The sequence below is a fragment of the Artemia sp. Qi Xiang Cuo genome, chromosome 14 (assembly GCF_049724085.1).
Source record: "Artemia sp. Qi Xiang Cuo chromosome 14, ASM4972408v1, whole genome shotgun sequence".
NCBI lineage: Eukaryota > Metazoa > Arthropoda > Branchiopoda > Anostraca > Artemiidae > Artemia > Artemia sp. Qi Xiang Cuo.
The window spans coordinates 4419662-4444364 of record NC_142807.1 but is presented as its reverse complement, the minus strand read 5'-3'; the positions used below and the strand labels follow the sequence as shown (position 1 = coordinate 4444364).

General features: G+C 34.0%; 1 protein-coding gene across 1 annotated transcript in view; it reads left to right on the top strand.

Annotated features, from left to right (window-relative positions):
- Positions 1 to 24703, top strand: part of CadN (neural cadherin) — a 217471-nt gene that overhangs the window by 140476 nt on the left and 52292 nt on the right. Inside the window, exons 20-25 of the mRNA XM_089100597.1 lie at positions 1613 to 1789; positions 6076 to 6204; positions 7999 to 8272; positions 15833 to 16041; positions 17486 to 17652; positions 21311 to 21479. Coding sequence (XP_088956723.1) covers positions 1613 to 1789; positions 6076 to 6204; positions 7999 to 8272; positions 15833 to 16041; positions 17486 to 17652; positions 21311 to 21479 — 1125 coding nt within the window. The remainder of the gene's footprint in view (positions 1 to 1612; positions 1790 to 6075; positions 6205 to 7998; positions 8273 to 15832; positions 16042 to 17485; positions 17653 to 21310; positions 21480 to 24703) is intronic.

Sequence of the window (24703 nt, the reverse complement as noted above, 5' to 3'; positions counted from 1 at the left end):
ACCTAATTTACAACGAAAAGTTCTTTTTTGAGGGCGTGTGTTCCCCAAAAATGTGCTTCAAACAAAGATAATTTTTTTCAGGCGTATCGAAACTTATATTTGAAAGTCCTTGGGTTAAACCGAAGTCGATTACAGTTTTGGGTCAAACAGAGTTTCCAAACGTTAAGTCGTGTTAGTTTTTTGTTTTTTTTAGACTATCACTATCGAATTTCAGGGTAAAAAAACAACAAACTTTACATAATAAAGATGAAAAGATTTAAAAAACTGGTAAAACCAGTGAAAATATATAAAAATCAAAATTGTTAAATTTAAACAGGCCATTAAAAAAACTCAAGGAAAAACGGAAGACTAACGAATATATCAAAACGGTTCGGGGTGTTTACCCCCCCCCCCCCGGAAAATACATCCTCGCTGAAAAGGAATTATTCCCAAAGAGATTTACTCCCCACCGAAAATTCGCCCAGACAATCCCCCCTGCAGAAAATTTTCGTATGTTTCCCAATAACAAATACTATTTGTTAGCTGTGGAAAAATTACAAAACTTAAAAAGACGCCGAAACTTCTACAATGGGGTTCTCTGATTGTTTTGTAGTTTGGGAGGGACGGAGATAACTCAAAGGGTGCATTTTAATTCCAAAACATCCAAGCTTTAATTGAATCATCAGATAAACACAGAATTAGTTGTAACGGAGATACAAGGGGAGGCTGGAGGTAGAAATTGATGTATGATCCCCAGGGCCGTACCCAGGATTTTTGTTGGGGGGGGGGGATACAAAAGAAACTTTAAAATGCATCAAAAATATGAAAATGATATCTACTCCCTTATGATTTCTGGGAATATTTCTGGTCTACGCTGTTATTATGGAACTAAAGAGTAACATTAAACCCCAAAATGAGCAGAATTTATTCCGCATATTAGGGGGGCTGTCCCTTCCTCATCCATATCTCAACCTCATGGTCGCAAAAACTTCGGAGGGTGCTCATTAGATCAGAAACTGAGTTTTCAAGTCCTTATTTTATAAGTTGAAAGTGACTGGAGACCAACCAGCTGCGGGGGGGGATGTTTTCTGAGGGAGGATTTTCCACAGGGGGGTATTTTCTGAGGGGGATAAACGTCGGCCACAATCAAAACATAGCCAAGGCCTGTACAAGTAATAAAAAAAAAACTATCGGGATATTTGGTTAATTTTTTTCCGTCATTTAGAGGACAAAAAGTTTCTATTATTATAAGTTTCCATATCCTTTAGGCTATTCTTTATCAAAGAGTAAAATTTGGTGATCCCTGGGATCCAAAAGAGGCTTCCCCTATGCTTCTCTTCACCGACTGTGTCTCTTCAAGTCCCTTTCTATCATAAAAAAAAGCAAAATGTGCCGAGCTTTTTTTCCAAAACAATTTACAAAACAGTTTCGCAAAACAATTTTTCGCAAAACAATTTCAAATTTGCTTTGGCTTCTTCTGTGGTGTATCCGAGCTATGAGCTGAGCGAAGGGCTACTTGAAATTTGTCTTGAAAAAGTTTTTTAGGTATTACTCTTTTGTAATTTTTTTATTTGTTTGCCTTAGAACAGGGTTTAAAGATTTACTTTAAATTCTACCTTGAAAATCTTTATAGGGTGAAGACAATGACCATGATAAGTACCATGTGGCGTATTCCTGGGTGAACGTCAAAGTTCGTGACATTAATGACAATAAGCCAATATTTGAGAGAGCCAACATCGAAGTGGCTGTTTATGAAAATGCTGAAATTGGAAAGAGCCTTGAAACATTCAAGGCCACTGACCCAGATCAGGTAATCTGTTTACTATCAAACTATAGAAACAGGTAATCTCTTGACTTTCATCTTTCTGTTTGTATAGCCCATGTATGTTGTTGTTTTTTCTAGGTTTTGTATAAACTGGTTTATATATATATTTCCCGTTTATAAAAGGTTTCCGGACGTGAAGCCGAAATGTTCGGACTTTTCTTATTAATTTTGTATTAAAAGGCGCTTTTTTACTGTGTTAAAAAATTCTACTGTTTAATGATAAATTTTCATTTCAATTGTAGTATAAGGCTCAAATCGGATCTTCCACTATTTTTGCGTTTCGCGGGATTTTCCCAAATTTTTCCAGGAGAAAACAGGGGGAATTGTCCCCGAAAATAGTAATTGAAAAGATGAAAACACGCAATTTTAATATCAAAAATGGCTATTTTCCCAGATATAGAGAGAAATATACTTCCCGGGGATTTCAATTGGAGGGGGGGTCCCTGAGTTTTTTGTCCCTTTCACTAGATTTTGAAAAATACTCATTTCTGGTATTTTTATTGAAAAAAACAAACAAAAAACAATTCTCTTCCCCCTGTATTGTTTTGTGAATTCGCGCTCCTGATTTATCCCCCTTTTGATCCCTTGACTTGTTGCCTATCTCGTCAACATTGTTTATCAAGCTGGGGTCTTCTGAGGAAACCTGATTTCTCAACTATTTGTTCTGTAAGATTGTTCAAAATACGTTTTTGGTGCGTCTGGAGATGCATTATTTTATTTATAAATTAATGTCGGCTCAGATCCTGTAAAAAAAGAAATAAAAAAAACCTGTCGTAACGTAGTATACCAAGTGGGGTCCTGCCGGAACCGTGTGCGCTTTTATTATTTTTTTTTATTTTTTTTTTTTTGGAAGAGCGTATTTTATGCACAACTATAAAAATTTTGATCGTAAATTTTTTTTATTTTTTTAAATTCGTTAAAAAAAATTTATTTTTTTTTTAAATAAAATATATAAAAAGTTTGACGTCATCCAGAAGGAGTAAAAAAAAATCAAGGTTAAACTATTAGTCATAATTACGGCAGAATCACCAAAAATCACCCTCTGGTGTCCTCTGACGACACCACGTATGTTAATGGTTAACCGGATGACTGCTTTTATCCAAAACAGCTAGACCATATTCCTTTATAGGTTATTGTAGAGACTTATTTTTTCTATTAGCAGTGATTAAGGCATAAAAAAGAAAACATGGTATGTTTGGTCAAAATTTATAAGTGTAATATACACTAAACAACAATTTTGTCTTTTAAAAGTAATAAGGACACAAAATAAAGATATTTTATAGCTTAGGTTCATTCGTACCTGTGAAACGCGATTTTCTAAGATTTTCCTTTTTGTTGTTTCAAAATTACTAAGTTCCAATGGCTGTGCCACCTTTTCATCAGTGCTGCCACATTGAAAATTGATCAGCAAAATAATTCATTAAATTTGACAATGCTTTTCGTTCCGTAAGAACTTACACATTTAATAATTTGTTGATATCTGACTACACCTTCAAATAAAAGCTGCGCCCTCTTAAACTATTTGGTGACTTATACTTTTAGCTAGTTTTTGCTGAATTTTCATATTTTTTATACTTTTTTTTTACTTTGCTTATACTTTTTTATTTTTTTATATTTTGTTTCCATTATTCTTGGTGCTTTAAAGAAACAAAAAAAAGTAAGTTACGTTCGGTTAAATTTAAAAGTTTGAATCCTAATATACACAAAATAAGAAATGAATAAACGGTAATAATAATAAAATAATAATAAACCAATACAATAATAATAAATGAAGTTAGAAAGAGAAATGAGTTTCAGCTATAGATCAGCTAATATTTGTATTTTCTCTCCAATAATAGTTTCGTCTTTGCTTTCCTAATGGAAATATAGTCTAAAATCAACAAGGCTTTATCCATAAAATTTGGATACGGTGACAAGGAAACGTGCATATTCGGATGTAGTTGAAAAATAACCAAGTAACATAAAATTGCAGGTTTGAATATTTTTAGTTAAGGAATAAAAGTTCTTGAACGATTAAAATTCAATATCTGGGTATTTCGCCGAATTTTATATTATTGTCATTAAATTCTAGAGGTATAAAAATATTAGCAAAAAATTAAGAAATTAGATGTAGGATGAGAAAATTTCATCGAAGATTTTGTTTCCTGTGACTGTGCCCCGGGGCGTCAACTAGGGGGGGGGGTATGTGCCCCCTTATATTTTGGTATTTTCATTGGGAAATGCCTTGTTTGGTACTTCCACGGAAAAAATAAAACAATTGCCCATTCCCCTAGATTTTGAATACTACCCCTACATTTTCATTAATTGACACAACGGCCTGCATCTCAATAGAAAAGAAGAAAGCGCTAGCATATAGCAATCCACTGCACATATGGATATGGGTTTGAGCCCAACTTTGTTAATTTCTGCTCGTTTTGAGTTTGACTCGGTTATTTATTGTAATTTCTGTTCGTTTTGGGTTTCATTTACTTATCGATGCTGATTTGTTTCACGCTTGGTAGATTATTTGATTTTATTTTTGCTCATTTTTTGTCTAACAGAGTTCTTTACTTTTCTTTGAAAAACTTATTTTGTGGAAAAAGTTTTTTTAATTAATTTCTGTTCGTTTTATATTGACGTAGTCTTTTCAGGGAAAAAGAAAATACTTTAAATCTTTTCTTTTTTTTAAGAATTTATAGTTTGGCCTGCTATTTGTATTCTGGAGAAAAATTTTCTGCAATTTTTAAAAACATACTCCCTTTTAAAAATGTGGACACAAATAGTAGGGTTTCATTTAGTTTCATACCTCCTCTAGTTGACCTGAAATTGAAAATTTGATACCTTTCTCAAAAAAATCTGTTTACTTTCTTTGATGGCTTGAATACACTTACGCTATTTTCACCAATCTATCATTAGGACGCTATTTGATAGATTGTAAGTATATAGAATTTTAAGATTGATACGATTAGTTTAAAAAAGGAAAAGAATATAATGATATATTTATGTCAATGTAAATGCTAAGATATACCCAAACTTGGTGCATAGTTTTGGACGTTTTATCTGACAACAGTGACATCAAGCACGTGTTTGGATTATGAAATTCGATTACAATTGTTTGTTAAAGGTTATTTTTTATTAAGCAAGAATTAAAGGCTAGTAAAGACAAACGAAAGTGCTCAATGTGAGTAAAACTGACGCTCCTCAATAGCAGCCTCCCCTCCACAGTCCGCTATGGCTCGGAAGCACGGCATTTCGATCAACAGCTGGGGGAAAAACTTTTATGCGTTAAAAACATGCGCTTATGACGGATTCCGACCGTCCCAGTAGACGAAACTTTGGCACTTGACTGCCATGCCTGGAGTTCGAATTCCAAATATGGATCTTCAGTGGTGCCGTGGGGCTCCAGAAAAAGAGGAGGTCCCACTAAGATGCAGCTATCAAACTGATCTGCAGAATCCTAACGCCTCTCTTCAAACCGATAGGAAGACACCCTGGTGGCTGCATCGATGAAAGATGAGTGGCGACTTTTTTTGATGCCTTAGAGACCAGTTCATAATGAGATTTCACTAGTATCGAGATTTTGCAAGTGAAAATTTAAGCCTATCAGATCTTTCGTAGAATATTGTTATTGGCTAAAGAATTCTCTAAAAAAAATTCTGATTGGCTCAAGTTAGCACTAGCTAAATATCGGTATTAGTAAAGTCTCTTTGTGAATGGGCCTTTAGTACCTTTGGAGGAAAGAGGATCTGAGGTATAAAGTAGAACCTGATTATTTACCGGTATTTTAACTCAAATTATTTCATCTTCCTCTGCTACATATTTTTCTGGTAATCCATTGTAGCACCGAAGTGTGACGGAATGTCTTTCTTTTATAATTTCGGGTCCATTTTACCATTTCATTACATATAACGTTACCAGCAGTCTACAAATAATATTTTCCGGAAATATTGAATATTTTAAATCAATATGAAAATGGATCAGTAATATGGTGGATTTTTTCAGCGACCTAGAGACAATAAAATATATTTTCCCTCAGCTGTCTCATTTTCTGGGTAAATAGTATTGTTGCCATACCCGTAGTAAAATTGAGCTATCTATTGTGAGTATTCGTTATAAAATACCTATTTATGTCGTTCTCTTCACAAGTAATATTTTGTTAGTTCTGATTTTATTCTTGTTTAATTATTATATTGCTTTTTCTGCATTCATGTAGGTAAAGAGAGAATAGATAAGCTATAATAAACATATTTAGACATATAATATTTGTGTATTATATTAATGTTTGATTTCAGGGCGGGAAAAGTAAAGTTTCTTACGCCATTGATCGAGCCTCTGATAGAAGGAGACAATTTTTCATCAATAGAAATGGAACAGTTACTATTCAAAGGTCACTCGACCGTGAGGACTTACCTAGACATCAGGTAACGCAGCACCATTCATTAACCTTGTACTTATGTACTCTCGGGGGGGGGGGGGAGGACTTACGCATACAAACCCGAGATAATTTGAGGGATGGTAGAATGTAAAGAAATTGGCTGTATTTTGATTTTGTCGTATTTCTTCAATTTTCTTTTCTAAGATCTGTCTGTATGAAGTCTTTTGTCCACCGTTCAACTATTAGCTTTTGATGTTGTTATTAGTTAATAATTATACTGTAATTATAATGTAATAATTACATATATGATAATATATAATAGTTATGTAAATAATTATATTACTGAATAACATGTTAGCTATTAATCGAGAATTTTTTTTATTAGCTAATTATTAGCTTTTCGAGAATTGTTTGCTAAGTGTGTTTGCTAAAAATTTTCAGAAACCTATTAATTGGGAGAAAAATTAAGAAAAAAAATACAAGCTTGGAAAAAGATTTCGTGTAGCCTACTAAAGTAACCAGTCTCTGAAGATGTTCGTAACAAACTAATCAAATACTTCAAAACTTACTAATCAAAACTATTCAAAAGCAAACTAATTAAACAACTTGTTTAAAAAACGAAAGAAAAAAGCTCTATTTCTCTAAAATGCCGTGTTAGCCTCAGATTGCTTGGTGCTCCAGTAATTTATTAGTAGTAGTAATAGTATTAGATATACTATTTTGTTAAATATTTAATAATAACAGAATAAGGAATAAAATAGAATATGATGGTAATAATATAATAAATAAAATATAATATAGTAAAACATAAAAAGAATATAAGAATAAAGATACAAAAAAAATTAATATAACTGAAATTAAATGAAATTAAAACAAAGGAACAAAGAAAATGGGCCCTGTGGTTTAATTAGCCGAGTATTTTTTCAGTAACCGATGGATTTGGCGGTTGTGCCTGTCTATCTTAAGTTTATTCCAAAAATGTTTTCATGAATGTTGTTAAAAGCAAATTTATTATGAACATTTGATCTTTACAAAAATAATTTAAGAGAATTAAATAGAACTTATGAAATTTATGAAATAATCATAAGTTTTCTTGTGATCACTTGCTAGTTTGAAGCTATGAGCTCTTGATAAACATTATTTATATAAAATGAAATTGTCGTTTGTGCAGATTAGTTATTCAATAAACGGGGCAACACTGTCGTCAAATATCCATCACCATCATTATAAATTGGTTATAGGCACGCCTAATACCCGAAACCTTTTTTAACGTTGTAGGATAGGCTTTTGGGGTATCTTTATTATATACCTTACATCTCTGAGACAATCCATCGTAGATTCCAATATGAATTGTCTCATAATTAAATAATATGCCTATATACAAGCTCTGGTGCAAGGGTTATAATAATTTACAATTATTATCTATTGTAATAATTATTATTATTGTTGTAATTCTCTTCGCGAGAATAATTCCTCTCTCTAGCCCAAGTGTTATGATAATAATAGCAATTAATTGTTGTTATATTATTATTTTTATTAATATTAATAATATTAATATCCATAATTTTATTAGTAACATTGATTTTATTGATATCATATAAGTGTTTATAAGAATAATAATTTGTTTATGCACATCTATATAATAAGAAACTTTTTTAGTATCCGCTGAATATGTTCATTTGAGTAGTTCAGATTGTGAACTGAAATCTTAATTTGTTTTAAGTGTGATCTCTTTTATTCTGTATTTGTTGTGTGTTTTTGTGGGCAGAATTAAAATTAATGCTATTATTATTATTTAGGTTAAAATATTATTATTATTATTTATATTAATTTTATTTAGGTTAAAATCTTGGCTATTGACGATGGAGTTCCGACTAAAACTGCCACTGCTACTTTAACAGTAATTGTTCTTGATATCAACGACAATGCTCCACGATTTTTGAAAGATTACAGACCCGTTCTGCCAGAACATGTTCCACCACGTAAAGTTGTTGAGATACTGGCCACAGATGGCGATGATAGGTCTAAGGGTAATGGACCCCCATTTTATTTCAGGATGGACCCTAATGCGGATGATGAAATACGAGCTTCTTTTAAAGTTGAACATGATCCAAGTAAGTTACCTCCCCAAACTCTTTATTTAGATGAGCATATGTTTTAAGGAAAATAACAAAGTAATTTTGTAGTTATTGTAGCAATTGATTAAATTGAATGAGTTGGCTGTGGGTATGTTTCAGAACTTCTCCCCTGTTCCCTCCTGACCATGGACCCTTGTTTTTATCCCATTTTTCTCCTTGCCATGGAACCTTATTTTTATCCTAGCTCACTCCTGGGCATGGAGCCTTTCAGAGGAACAATATTGAAGCTGATTTGATTGGTGCGCTGGTTTTAGGATCCTTTGTCCGAGAGGACGAGGGTTCGAATCCTAGTGTACCCAATCATTTGCTTTGATACGGGGGTCAGTGGCGTGACTCTGTAAGCTCAGCCAGAGTCGACCCAGCTTTAAATGGGTACCTGGAGAAATCTGGGGAAGGTAAACAGGAAGGGTGTGGGAATTCCCAGGATGGTTGGCCCCCAATCTCCCATTGCACTTCCTGGCTGAAGGGTCAATAAATGGAGATCAGCACCGCCAGTAGGGACTGTAAAGTCCAATGCCGTATTTTTTTTTTTTTTTTTTGTTCGTTATGGCTTTATTGTTGTGGTTTGTTGTTAAAAGAATTCTCTCTCTCTCTCTCTCTCTCTTTCTCTCCTCTCTTCCCCTCTCTCTCAAACTTGATCCTAATTAATGATAATTAATTAGTCTATATTATTTTCTTTCCAAGACAACGGATAATTAAAAAAATCATGCACAATTTGAATCAAAGTCCACTCACTAGCATTGACTTAGTAAAGAGCCAAGTGCTTGCTTGCTACTGTTTTCTTCCAGCCCCTTCGGATGGAAAGGGCAGTCGTAGGGAGGTTAGAGGGGGCTAATTCCATTGAAGATTTAAAGTTCTAGTATTCTTTTTAAGGGTAAAAATAAAGAATAACCAGCGCCCCTCCTTAGCACCCTAATGGTATCGTTTCAAAATTATTATATTGCTAGATATCTCAGAGTAGTCGGAAGATCCAATAAACGTGTAGCATGGACCCTTTCCAGGACCCTGGCCCTACATTATGCAAGTTTTCTGTTGCTTGTTGTCCATGGAAAAAAAGTGGTCAAGCCTAATTTTGTCTGTCTTAGCTTGAACCTTTCAGGGGTTGTTCCCTGATTAGATTTTTTCTGCTTGAAAAAGGCTGTATAATGGTAATATTTTACTGGCCAATCCGCTGTTTTTACAAATATGGTAATGGTTAAGGGGGAACGGTATAGAATAGTTACCGGCTACCGCTTCCATGTTAAATATTTTTAGCTTGTCTGGCGACAGCAGACGCATAAAGGCATCAATTTTGGTTTCTATCTGTTCCCCTGATCCAGCAACATAATCTGAGTTTGCTTTTTTTTTTTATTTTTTTTTTCTGGGCTTTCTAAATTAGGCTTTTTCGTGCAAAGTCCATTTCAACTTGTCTAAAAGAACGGCAAACACAAGTATAATAAAATTAACATGGACTTGTAGAGGATTTTGAAAGGAACAACTTGACTTTTAGTGTTTTTTTTCCTAATTAATTCTAAAAAAGGCATTTCCATAAGTTTATTTGTTTCTACTAAAAGTTGTTACCATCAGTTTTGTATTAGAAACTCCTGAATTGTTGCATATTTAGTTTCAAATGGCGGGCATAAATATCAGTCTTCAGGTGATAAACAGTCAGGGTTTCAGCTTGTATCGGCTGGCATGATAAGTGAATATTTCAACATATTATGCAAATGGCAATGCTCCGTCAAATTAGGTCGCTGTCAAAGATTTTGAAGCAATTAAAGAAGAACTTGGCCTAGTTAGTTCACAAACGTTCTGTGTTAAATACAAGAGCGCCGGCAGAAAATTTTCGGGGGGGGGGGGCAAACGCCAAGATATCAGTGATGGTTGGGTGACATGGAATATATTTCAGGAATTTTTTTGGTAGGAAAATTGCTTTCGTAGATTATAACAGTTGTAGACTTGCCTTTATACAATTTCCTACGCCTTAGAATACTTTACACAAGGAGTAGAAATACTCAAAAATCATCCTGCTTGCACAGATGCCACTTTTTGATTTTATAACGGCCATCTAAAATATACCTCTTTCATAACAGGACAGTTCTTCCCCTCGAACTTAAATGCGTTATACATTCATACATTAAGAAAAAGAAAATCGAAAGAAAAACAAAATTTAAACTTAATATTCAGCTGTCAAATTGACCCTTTCTTTCTTTTTATTATCCTATTCAACTAAAAAAAAATGAACAAGTTCAAAAAAAAAATTCGTCATAAGAGAATCTTATCAGTTTGTGAAAAAAAACTAGATGTAAAGAGTGACTTGGACCAATATTGACCAAAACTAAAAATTTAATTCTAGTGAAAATTACTACCCCGGCAGTATTGGCATTTTATGCTAATTCTAAATATTTAGAATTCTTTCAGTTTATTGTTACCCACCTAAAACCAAAAATCTGAGAAAATTGGCCTGATTTTTGAAAAAAGGAACCCCCATCCCCCCAAAAAAGCAAACGATCTTATTGAAAAGCTCTTTATTAGGTACATCATATCAGAGAACCCTACCGTACAGGTTTCAAGCTCCAATCATCAAAAATGTGGAATTTCGCTTTTTTTCCCAAAAGAAACATTGTCGATGCATTTTTTTTTTTTTTTTTTTTTTTTTTTTTTTTTTTTTTCAGGGGAGATTGTATCAAACCAAAGGTCCAAAATATTTGGGAGGGAGCTCTTTCAAGCGTAAATTTAAGGCTCCTTTTCAAGTTACCATACTGATTGGACCAGGGGAAAGTTTTATTTTCTTAGTGTTTTAGGGCACACAACTACAACTTTACCCCAAAGTGGATGAATTTGTAATCAATTTAAAAATTCTGAGGAGCTAATTGATTTAAAAGTATGAATAACTATGTTTTAGGCTTTCCTGTTATAAAAAAAGTAATGTCCCACGGTGGCAGAGCTGGATCAAACCAATTTGATACGTTTTATTTGTAATAAAATTTGGTCACGCGCGGAACTTAGTACGTGTGGATTAGTTATAATGAGGAGGGTGAAACATTGTTTTGGTGGGGGTAGGTTAGCTTCCTAAAAAAGTGAATTTTAATGGAAAAGCTTCTGAGTATTCACGAGACTTCAGGTAAATGTTGAAAGAGGTAGGGCGAGTAGGAATTCATCAAATTGTTTTACTCAACAGCAAAAATGTTACATTCCCATTTCTACCAGCACAGGGGTAGATAGGAAGGCAGTTCATCATCAGTCCCGCCATGAAATTCTTTTAGGGTGGCAAATACTGCAAGTACCTTAGTTTACGGCAATTTTATTTGAAGGTATATTCTTTTTCTAGTTCTATGAAGTACTTGAATGTATTTAAAAAAATCTAGGTAACGTATTTACTAGTAAGAAAATTTTATTTTAGAGGTTGTGATGGCTTCAGTTATGTAGAAGATCAAAATTCTCACAGAATTTCCATCCACACAAATAATGATACTTCTGTTCTTCCAACCGAAATTATTTTGTAGCAACATTAACGAGGACTTTTTACCAAAATTACTATTCATCGCCAATTTTTTAAGTAGCCTATATTCAAATTTTATCCAAAATTGAAATCGAAAATTTAAAGTAGGGCAGTACTAATACACGTACAATTATGGATTTAGACATTTTAAAAACAATTAACCAGGGATTTAAGGGCCAGTACCTCAAATTATATCTTGGTTAGGCCTGGTTATGATTTAGAAAACAATCAGAAGTTAAATAAAAAAGAGTGTTTCAACTGAAAGCAAGAAACAGATTTGAAACCAATTCGAAAATATTATACTTTATATGAAGTGGTCGGCCTCCTCTTTTGCTCCTTGCTCGTTGTTGTGAATTATGGCCTTTTTTCCAAAATTAAAAGAAAATTTGTAATAGAAAAGATAAGATTTTTCAAAAAACTAAAAATATTTATGTTTCATAAGCACAGTATTGATGAGGCGGCCGTCCCACTTATGTAGAAAGTATTTATGTGTGCTTTGAGTATTGAACTTACTCCTTGCTTAAGTAAAAAATCGTTTTCTATTTTTTAATTACATTTCATGAAACTGTAAAGTTTTATGAATACAGTACTTTTGGTAACGCAGAAAAAACGATCAATAGTTCAATGATCTCTATTTGGATTTTGTGAGTAATCAAACAGTTCACGGTAATTAACTGTAAGTACGGAGCGACCCGGCTCAATTGTAACCGAAACTCTAAAAAACTGAATTTTGATACCAATTGATATCTCAAAAGAATTGGCTTATTATACTGATTCCAAATATATACGTTTCATAGAGTTTAGTTTGACCCATCAAAAGCTACGAGCCTGGGAAAATTTGTCTGATTTTCAAAAAAAGGTGGAAAGCCCCCTCGAAGTCATAGAATTCTAATGAAAATCAGACACCATCAGATTCAGCGTATCAAAGAACCCTACTGTAGAGGTTTCAAGCTCGTATCTGCAAAATTGTGGAATTTCGTAATTTTGCTAGAAGAAAGATCACGGATGCGTGTTTACTTGTTGTTTTTTTTTTCATGGGTGATAGTATTGATCTAGTGGGCACAGACCGTCGAGAGAGGGTTCACTCTAATGGAAATAAAAGATTCTAGTGCCCTTTTAAAGTAAGTGACAAAAATAATTGGAGGGCAACTAGACCCCCTCCCACGCCACCTTTTTCCAAAATCGTCCGATCAAAATTTTCAGATGGCGTTTTTCTTCGGTATAGTTGAAGAGCCCAATAACGATATCTTTAGATATAAAATGATCTCATACACCCCCTGGGGAAATGTTTAAAAGTTATAAAATTTACTCATTGTTTTATTGATTATTAGGAATATGGATACATTTTTTGGGTTGGGAGGGGAGAAATTTTCTGCTGGGAGGATTTTACACGGGGAGAAATTTCCATGGAGAGGGAAGTTTCCAGGGGAGGGGGAGTGAACTTTTCAGGAAAAATTTTACACTTGGTGAATTTGCCAGAATTCCTACACAAAATTCCTTTATGTCTTGCTTCTTGTTTACCGATTCAATTTTAGGCGTGGAGATGTTAAGGGTAATTGTTCAGGGTAAATTTTCGCCAGGACTGAATTGCCCAGAGGATATTTTTGTGGTAAGGGGGATTTTTCCGTGGAGGGGGCCAGGTATCCTGGCGTTATTAAAAAAAAACAATCAGAAGTTCAATTAAAAAACAAGTTTTATAAACTGAAAGTAATGTGCAACATTAAAACTTTTTTTATTATATTTTCACGGATATTTTTTAAGAATATCAATAGTTTTGAACTTTTTTATCAAACACTAAAATATTTAATACCTTTAGACTCAATTGTTTATAAAAAGTAACGCACTATCAAAGTAGTTTGTTCAATGTAAAACATTAAACCTAAGATTAAGAAAATCAAATAAAAATTTGTAGTGTGGAGAAGGTGGTCTCTGTACCTGCGACTGTGCGGCTGAGGTTCAGATACTGTGCTGCTATAGGGTGTGTTATTTCTCTCCACCACTGTGATCAGTTTTTGTGTACCAGAACAAATTATTTTATCACAATTTTATTAGCCCTCTTTAAATTTTGTGTTGAAATGAAGATATTGTTGGCTGTTTTCAATAAAAATTTCTGGAACGCAATATAAGTAAAGAGCAATGAAGTTTCAAATTATTAATCTTTTTGACATGGAAGGAGTGTCGTAGAAACTTTGGAAGGTGCTCATTCAGCTAAAGATTGAAAGTTTGAGTGCTTTTTATAAGAATCAAAGGGATTGATACCAATCCATTTCCCTCCCAAGCCCGTTTTCACTACCCTTCTTCCAAAGATATTTTATCAAAATTAGCCATTTTGTTCATAATGGTCAAAACGTCATGGAGTTTCACCGTAATGTCTTCAGCCTTTTTTTTGTTAACCCAGGATATAGCCCTCTCCCCCCCTTCTGAATCATAAATACTAGATGGAAATAATCAATAAGTTGCACAATTTTTCATTCTTTCCCCAGGGTCTGTTGGGGGCGAGGAATAATTGATATATGAATTTTAGTTGTCTGGTATTTAGCCCCCTTACCCTCAATTACTTTCCGATATCCCTTTCAACAAGCCCAGAAAGTTTCACCTTAATACCCTTGGCTCTTCTAAGGCTATTACTAATAGACATTTTTAACAAGCCACATGCAAGTAATATGCTCTGGTGCTGATAAAAAACCTTTTTAAAATTGCCTGAAAGCAGTCACAATTGGAAGTGGTCACAGTCGAAAGTAGTTGCAGTCAAATTAATGAATGGTCGCAGCCGTTGCTAAAGTAGCAGCAGTAGAGGACCTGAATGTTTCAAGTTAAAACCCTTAGCTATTCCTAAGGTATTACAGATACGCCTTTTTTATAAGCCATTTTTCCATAGTGCCCTTTGATTTAGCTAAGAAATATTCCTCAACATTTACTAGCGTTTCGCATTGACACTCTTAGTCTTTTGGAACACATGTAGTTTGAATCATTCCCTACTTTCTTAGTGATAAATCCTTTGTATAAACAGTCGAAAAATTGCATAATTTTATAATGCCAAATAATTTCCCCAAAATAACCGTATTCTTTATAGTCAATATTTTATCAATCATCCTTACGTTTTTTCTCTAAATAATTATTTTTCAAATTTTATTCCTCCTTCTATATAACCAGAATTCACACAGTAGATTTTTATTTAGTTCAAAATACCTCTCAGCATCCACTGAAGTTTCACATTTAGACCCTTATTATCTCGGGACACAACCAGGTTCGAACATTTTTTCCCTTTCCCAATGACAAATCCTGTGTAAACAATCAAAAAATTGCATAAATAATTTACCCTAAATAACATGGGCGCCGGCAGGGAGGCCATGCCCGCCCCCTGGATATTTGTTACTCTAAAGTAGTTATAAGGAAACCAAAGGAACGAGAGCAAAATAGAGAAAAATCATGGAAAAAATGTGTGTTGCTCTATTATTGGCTGCCTGCCAATAGATTTTGACCCTTTATAACGAAAATAAAAGTTCTAATTTGTGATTGAGTGACTCTTCTCTAGTTTTCCAGAAACATTTTTGCTAGGCTATATGATTTGGTTCGAGCAACAACAAAAAAAAACAAAAAAACAATCAAATACTTCATAGTAACGAATGGCAAGTAAATAACGAGCCTCGTCAATAACGAAAGTATAAGAGCCTAACTAATAATAGCATTAAATCAAAAAATCAGCTTTTTATGGTGATCGTAAATATGTATTTGTTTATTAGTAATTAGTGCAGTTATTAGTACACAAGAAAGTTTGTATAATTATAGTAAACAACTTAACAAGGGGTAATTTCGGTAAAATATGCCAACTAAAGTAACTAAAGTAAGGTACTTTCAACTAAAGTAAGGAGCAAGTTTAAAACTTAAAGCACATATAAATACTTTGTATATAAGCGGGACTGCCGCCTTCCCAACACCTTGCTTATTAAACAAAGGTATTTTTAGTTACAGAATACTTCGACATATGTTGTTACCTCTACGTTTCTTAAACTGTGTTTTTTTGCAACATCTATTTTCATAATCTCTTTTTACAGAGGGTGCAAATGGAGATGGAATGGCGTTAGTGTCATCTCTTCGTTCTTTTGATCGAGAACAACAGAAAGAGTATCATGTGCCAATTGTGATCAAAGATTCTGGCAGTCCTGCAATGTCGGCCACATCTACATTGACCATTGTTATTGGTGATGTCAATGATAATAAAATGCAACCTGGCTCTAAGGAAATATTTGTCTATAATTACATGGTAATAACTATTGCTTTGTTATTTGTTTATTCTTATTTATCTTTTTCAGAACTCTTTTTATATCTTAACTTTCTTATTCTATTTTCTGTTGTTTTTTTTTGTCAATATTATTGACAAATTGTGACATTTTGACATTGATATTTTTTGTCAGTGTTGTCGGTGAATGTCAATGATAATAAAATGCAACCTGGCTCCAAGGAAGTATTTGTCTATAATAACATGGTAATAACTATTGCTTTGTTATTTGTTTATAATTATTTATCGTTTTCAGAACTCTTTTTATATCTTAACTTTCTTATTTATTTTTTTGTCAATATTATTGACAAACTTTGACTTTTCGACATTGACATTTTTTATCAACGTTATTGGCAAAATCAGTGATACTAAAGTGCAACGTAGCTCCAAGGAAATATTTGTCTATAATAACATAGTAATAAGTATTGCTCTATTATTTATATAGTCTTATTTATATTTTTATAATTTCCTTTATGTCTTAACTTCTTATTTGTTTGTTTTTTTGTCAGTTTACAGCGAAGACAAAGAAAGAGCAAGTCTCCAGAAACTTTACGAATCTGTGTAACCAATTTCTTGTTTTTTCTTATTGCTATTATTTTTTTCGGGGGGGGGGGGCTTAATGTCAAGTAAGATTAGTCCTTTTAAAAGCAGCTGATTTTTTGTTACTAATATGCAACCCCTCTCCCCCCTCTCTGACATATAAGCATCGGAATTGTTAAATAAATAGTGTTGATAAATGATATAGTGTGGATTTTGGACATTTCTTTTTATTGTTAAGTATATAAAAATGATATATTGAGGACTATATCATTTTTAAGAGTGAATATATATGGTATCTAAAAACATGTAACATATTTTTGTTGAAATAAAAATAAGCTTTAAAAAAATTAAATGAATTAATTATATAGTCATTTCTTTTTTCAGGTTTTTATCCCTTTTTATTTCCCTAAATATTAAAAATGTAAAATTATTTTATGGTTTTTAGTTCACCCTTATCTTTGGTCTTTAAGTTCGTTAAGTACAGTAGTTGAATTCTTTTTGCTGTTTGTGTTTGCATTATACTTCGGTGAAGATGTATTAGTTATGTAGCCGAAATATAAGTGTTGTTTTAATAAGAGAGAGAGAGAGAGAGAGAGAGAGAGAGAGAGAGAGAGAGAGAGAGAGAGAGAGAGAGAGAGAGAGAGAGAGAGAGAGAGAGAGAGAGAGAGAGAGAGAGAGAGGCAGAGGCAGGAGACAGAGCCAGGGACAGGGACAGAGACAGAGAGAAGAGAGAGAGAGAGAGAGAGAGAGAGAGAGAGAGAGAGAGAGAAATAGAGATAGAGGCAGGAGGCAGAGCCAGGAACAGGGACAGGCAGATAGACATGCTATTCAGAAAATTCCTCATTTACATCTTATATTTTGACTTACTGTAAGTTGATTTATCCTGTAGGGACAAGCTCCGGACGTTGACATTGGCCGAGTGTATGTCTACGATTTAGATGATTGGGATTTGCCTGATAAGAAATTTCATTGGTATGAAGGCCGAGAGCATCCAAATTTTGGTCTAGATGAATCTACTGGAATGATAAAAATGCTGCATGGCACTCGGGAAGGAAAGTAAGTCTATAAGCTTGTTTTTTTCTATTTAATTGTAGTTTTATCGCAAGATTTTTGTTATCCCTCGATAAACCGAAAAAAAACCTGATTGAATATTTTGAATGCTCAGTCGCCAAAACTATCAGCTTGAATTTTTCTTCGGCTGTTTATGATAGTGAGAAAAAAATAATGGGATAGGATAGTTTTGCTCCTAGGGATAGTACTTTACTGGCATGGTCATTAGGACAAAACTAAATTTTCTGTTGGTAGGGTTGTTTAGCCTATGAGTCCCGCATAGGCTATTCGAAAAAGCGGGAAAAAAAATCATACCACTGACGAAAATTTGAATCCAAACTTTTGTGGAGATCGGAAGCCAATATGTATTCCTATGTGCTCTGTTTGTTCTTATTTTGTGAATTTAACTTCTTCAACCTCAAAACCAAAAATCGTGGACTTTTATGAAAATTTGAAGCTATTTATAATTTTGACGTGTGGAAGCTTATATTAAGAATAAGAAACATAACAATTTCAATGTAGTATCTTGAAATCAGTTTTGAGCTTTCTTGGTATTATTTTTTCTTCTATTTCTTCCTAGTATTATTATTTTTACTTATTGTCATTTGATAAACAGAAAAAACTGCAATAGAAGTACTGAAATTTCTTTCCTTTTTTGACTAATTTTACTATACCTGTTTCGGTTTAATTTTGAATGATTTTTGCTTTGGTTTGATTTACCAATTTGTATACTAAGTTCAGTATTAGTGTTCTTTCTATATGGATTCATTCCAGAAATCAAATTCCAGAAATCCAGAAATCAAAAATCATTTATTAGAGACAGCTTTCATAGTCGTAGATAAAAATCCAAACTAAATGTCGCTGCCATCTACAAACCTAGTCCTAAGGCATTTTGTTAAAGGCACTGGTAAAAACGGCACGAATGAATTTCTAAATCGATTAGTTTTGCAAGACACTCGCATTAATTTGTTCTTCTTTCTGGTATTGACTACTGAATTGGCAGCAGGGAGGTTGAAAATTTCAGTGCTTGGGGCTAGCAAGGAGAAATTACCTGAAATGCTTTATCAACTGAGACTTACGATCTCTAAGAGTTTCAATCTTTAAAGACTCAAGAGCAGACTTATAATCTACAAATAGTTCTCCAAGGTTGATTTTAACTGCTCTTTTTTGGACTCCTTCCACATAATCACTTAGGTATTCAATATTATGGATTTGAGACCCACAAACAGGACGTGCATATTCTAATAGGGGACGTATGTATGTTAAAATGCCGTTTTCAGCTGATTTACTGGGAAACCCAAGAGGCGCATTGAAATCAAATGAACAGTTGCCTTTCTGGGCTAGCCCTTGAACATGAGCACTAAATGAGCAATCGGTGCTGAAATTAACTCCCAGGCCTGTAGCTGACGATACAATCGAAAACCAGGGAGTTGGGCATACAAGATCTCGTTTCAGCGGATTAAATCTTACGATTTTGGTTTTGCTTTCGTTGATCTGCAAACTATTTGTACTACTTCTTCTTTGACTTCTGTTGAAAGATCAGGGCTGAATTGGGGCATAGATTGGGTTGTATTTACTGTGAATTTAAGAAGCGCAGATCCAAGATATATCCTAGTTGCTCCTAGAACACTTAAGAATGCTTACGAAAAGTCTGCTTGAGGGGGCTACCGCATCAAGGCTATTTGTTGATTTCTTCAGTCACAAGTACAATAATTGAATAAAAACAGGGGACGGCACTACATAAAATACTGGAGTATGTTAAATATTTTTGATGGCTCTGGTGCAACCAGTTAGGTTAAAGTAGTAAAATGCATTGTTGTTCGTCGAACAAAATGAAATAGAAATTTAAGCCTTTGTGATCTCTTCTTTTTACTGAGAAGCTGTTTGGCCTACCTTATCACCACATTGGTTTCAAAGTTTGGCTGTGAAGATTATATGGAACTATTTCAAATATTTACATCTCAGCAGTAGGAACAGTGGCGGTTTTAGGGGGGACAGAGGGGGCACTTGCCTTGGGCGCAACATTTCAAATAAATAATCTAATCATTGTATAATTCTTGAAACCTTGTTTTTATTAAAATAAAGTAGTGGACATAATTAATAAATTGAAGTTATTAATAAACTATGAATTTATCAAATAAAATAAATGAAAAAATAAATAATAATACTTAAATCAAGATAATAATAATAAAAAAATCAATTATCAATTAATTAACAAAATAAAAATAAATTAAAAATATTAAATAGTAATAGTAATAAAACAATAGTAATAGTAGCAATAATCATTAAAAATCAATTATTAAGTAATTACTGAATTGACAATAATTTTTTTAATGAATGATTTTTTTTATAAATTGGCCTGAAATATTTTGGGAACAGTGGGGGGGGGGGGGTAAATCAAAATTTTGCCCCGGGCACAAACATGCCAGAACCGGCACTGCTTAGAAAAAAAAACAAGTTGAAAAATAGGAAATATATTTCCTCTTTTTTTGGCAAATAATCTTTGTGATCAATCATTACTTTTGTACCTTTTTTACCATTTTTGTTTGTTTTGTTTGTTTGTTTTGTTTGTTTGTTTGTTTTGTTTGTTTTGTTTGTTTTGTTTGTTTTGTTTATTTTGTTTGTTTGTTTTGTTACCATTTTGTTTTTTACCATGTTTGTACATTTTTACCATTTCTTATCGGGAATAGCTTTGTTTCCTAAACTTGGGGCTTCTATCCCCTCAATTTTTAAAATTTTGTCTTAATTCAAGATAAAGAATGAAATGTTTCATGTACTGCTTGGAGTAATACGTGTAGTGTAATACGTGTAGAGTAATGCGTGTAGTGTGAAATGAGTCACGCACACAAAGGCGTATCCAGGATTGTTGTCGTTTTTTTATCGACGGGGGTTTAAAACTTTAAGGAAACGTATCAGAACTTTATGTTCATTTTGTTACGTTTTTACTAGTCGGACAAAAATTCTGGGGGAGGGCCGTATCCAGAGGCCCCCCCTCGGATACGGAGGAAATTTTTCCGTAGCGTAGGTGGTGCCAAGACGACTTGAGTTCTGTATACATTTTTACATTCCGTAATTTTTTTTCCCGGTATAGAAAGCCGGCAGAACAGCAATGAAATGGAGTTTCTGGATGAGTGGTTAATACAGATTGATAATAAACTAATAAATTTTTCCTAGGCATTTCACTTTTTTAATTTTTGAATAGTTCACCTTGCCGAGGGGTTGGTGCTCCAGACCTGGAATCTTGAGGCCGGGGGCTCAAGTCCTGGGGTCGCTGGTTATTTAGTCTGGTTCGGGGGTCAATGGTGTGACTGTGAGAGCTCAGCCAGAGTGGAATCAGGAGATCGGTACCTGCGCAACGCAGACCATGGTCAGCATGCGTGAATATTTGAGACGATGATTATAATGAGTTTTATCGACTTTTTGTAGGCTTTTTTACGTTAGAGTAAGAAGGACTTGCCTAAATGTATAATGTTATACTTAACGTAACGGAACTTAACTCCTTAGTATAGAAATCTACGTACGGAATATGGAAGCCGCTTTATCCTCTACACCTTTCACCTAGAAATTTTTAGGACCCTTGAGGAATTTCAAGGACATCTAGGGTTATCCCTACAAGTATACTGATTAAAGATTGAATTTTTTTGAATGAAGTTTTTTTTTCAAGATACCATCTTCGTTTTAAAGCGTATGATAGGAAGCACACTCAGACAGATATTCATGCCAATGTTACAGTTGTGGTTCGCGAGATTTCTTACGATGCTGTGATTAATTCTGGATCCATAAGATTGTCTGGAACAACTGATGAAGATTTTGTAAGAATTTGGGACTACAAGGTAACTTTTAATTTACAACTTTTTTCAACTTATATCACCATTATCATTATTTTCGCATCTTGAATTATATTCCGAATATCTCACCCCAAGATTGAACTTACTATAGTAAGAATCTTGTAAGCAATTTATCGTCTCTGTCGAGCTCAAAAGTTTGTATCTGACTCTTTCACACTTCAGAGATAAATACCAAAAATTATTTTCTAAGCTTTGCTCAAAGGTAGAGACTAGTACGACAGTTCATCTTCAATCATACTTTGGTTCTCTTGGTCTATATTGCCCTGCTGATCTTCTGAGAGCAGCTTAGCAAATAGTTTTTGGAATTTATTTCAGAAATATGAAAATTTCATATGTAACCTTTATATTGAGTCTCAGTAGTGAGAAACTCATAAGCAATTTATCGTTTCAGTTGCGCTCAAAAGTTGTATCTGACTCTTTCCCCCTTCTCGGATAAATGCCAAAAACTATATTCTAACTAAGCTCTTATGAAAGGGAGGAACTTGCATGGTAGTGTGTGTTCAATCACACTTTGTTTCAAACAGCTTTTGGCAATTATTTCAGAATTGTAAAAATGTCCTATGAACCTTTAAGTTGAATCTCCTAAGAAATTTATCGTCTGTGTCGCGCTCAAAAGTTGTTTAGGACTCTTTCACAATTCTTGGATAAATGCCAAAAACTATATTCTAACTAAACTCTTATGAAAGGGAGGAACTTGCACGGTAGTGTATGTTCAATCACACTTTGGTTCTCCTGATCTATATTGCCCTGCTGATCTTCTCTCTGAGACAGTTTAGCAAACATCTTTTGGCAATTATTTCAGAATTATAAAAATGTCATATGAACCTTTAAGTTGTGTCTCCTAAGCAATTTATCGTCTGTGTCGCGCTCAAAAGTTGTTTTGGACTCTTTCACAATTCTTGGATAAATGCCAAAAACTATATTCTAACTAAGCTCTTCTGAAAGGGAGGAACTTGCATGGTAGTGTGTGTTCAATCACACTTTGGTTCTCCTAGTCTATATTGCCCTGCTGATCTTCTCTTTGAGAACAGCTTAGCAAATAGCTTTTGCAAATTATTTCAGAATTATAAAAATGTCATATGAACATTTAAGTTGAGTCTCCTAAGCAATTTATCATCTATGTCGCGCTCAAAAGTTGTTCAGGACTCTTTCACAATTCTTGGATAAACGCCAAAAACTATTTTCTAAGCTGTTATAAAAGGGGGGAGCTAGCCCGGCAGTGTATGTTCAATCATACCTTGGCTTTCCTGGTCTATACTGCACTATTAAGCTTTGAAAAAAGCTGAGCAAACAGTTTTTGGTGATTATCTCAGTAGTAAAAAAATTTTGGATAAAGCTGTTAGGTATAACAGCGAAGATATGCCTTCGTAAATATAATAAATATATTTTAAATAGATATGACCAGCCACTTAGTGGAATCCCTCCCCTTCCAAAAAGAATGTGCTGAGTACCTAATGTACCTTCTTCTTGTACCCAATTAGCATTTGAGTAATATCTGTCTCTTCGAGTCTAGAAAAAAATCTGTATAACAAAGGGATAAACCTGACACTAAAAGGCTTATTATCTCAAATATATTTTAGATATGTAACATAAATATGAATTTATCTTAACAGTGACGTTACAAAATCTTTCCCCTAGAGATTTTTAAAAAATATATTTTTCTTTCTTAGGTTTTCGTGGAATGACGCCACTGAAATATAATTTAAACGGACATCGCTGTGTGGCTACTCAGCAATTTTTGAACGCTATATAATTGACCTGTGAAACAGTTAAACATAAAATGACTTGGTTAAAATGTATCATTATTCAAACGCGATTTATTTTCGAAATCTCAGCATGTTGACCCGGCTGACTACAAATAATATATTAGGGTAACCATTATCAGCGGTGTCAATTCACGGAAGTTTAAAGAGGGAAAAATGTATTATATATGTGTGCATATATATATATATATATATATATATATATATATATATATATATATATATATATATATATATATATATATATATATATATATATATATATATATTATTTTATTTATTTATTTATTTATTGAAAAACCCGTCAATAGACACAACAAGACGGAGCACTTAAGAGAAAAAAGAAGAAAAAAAAGACACAAACTATAACAAACTGAACCAACAACGAAAACGAATCACTGATTCACTGAATGAGCAGATGTGACCATTCGTTTTGATTTCGCCGTATTTTTCTATAATGGTTCGCTATTCGTCTAGCGACAGGGACGTCAGGGTCTGCATTTTTAAAATTTTCAATTAAATGCGAATTCCTATACCACAGAGGTAGAGGAAGCAAATACTTCGCAAAACGAAAATATATCGCTCTGATTATATTCTGGTCAGTTTTAGTCAGAAGTTTCCAGAAGGGTGTGGCATATAAAATGTGAGGAAGAGCGATGGCGTTATACAAGCTTGCTAGAAGCAGCCGGTTGAATCGGAGTTTGCACGATACAACTGAAGCGTAAGACGCTGAAATTCGTCGTTTAAGCTGTTCAAGAAGTTTTTGGGTGTGACGGGTAGTCGAACCTATGGATAAACCTAGATAAATGAGGTGATCCACTGGTTGGACAGAGCTAGAACCAAGGGCAATGGTAGGAACACAAAAATCAGTTTTCCAATTGAATAGGACGATTTCCGATTTTGAAGAGTTGAACTGAAGTCCAACTTTAAGATATTCGGCTTCAAGCATTTCGAAGATATCAATTGACGGCTGAAGGGTTCGGCTAAGATTCAGGATGTTGTCCGCGTAACATACCCAAGACAAGTTAGCAGATGACAGAATCAGCGAAGATGGACATTGATCTTGTGCATCAAAGACACAGCTATTGAAAAGGTTGGGAGAGGTGACTGCTCCTTGACGCGCTCCTTTCTTGACTGGAACTAGTCGGGTGCGCGGAATGGGGATCAAACCCTTGTCAGGAGGTAGCTTCAGTCGAATCCGTAATCTAGAATACAGATTCCTGAGAGAACGAATGACAGCTAGATTCAACCCACGTTTACCGGCCTTCAAAAGCATCGCAGCATGGATTAGAGAGTCGAATGCACGTCTAATGTCGTGTCCTGCCAAAGAAAGGCTCTCTCCAGAAGATTCGGCATCTATCAAGACTGTTAAGGCCTGTCATTAGCAACGACTGTTAAGGCATCAGCACATCCAGTTCCTCGCTTGAAGCCGAACTGATGCGGAGG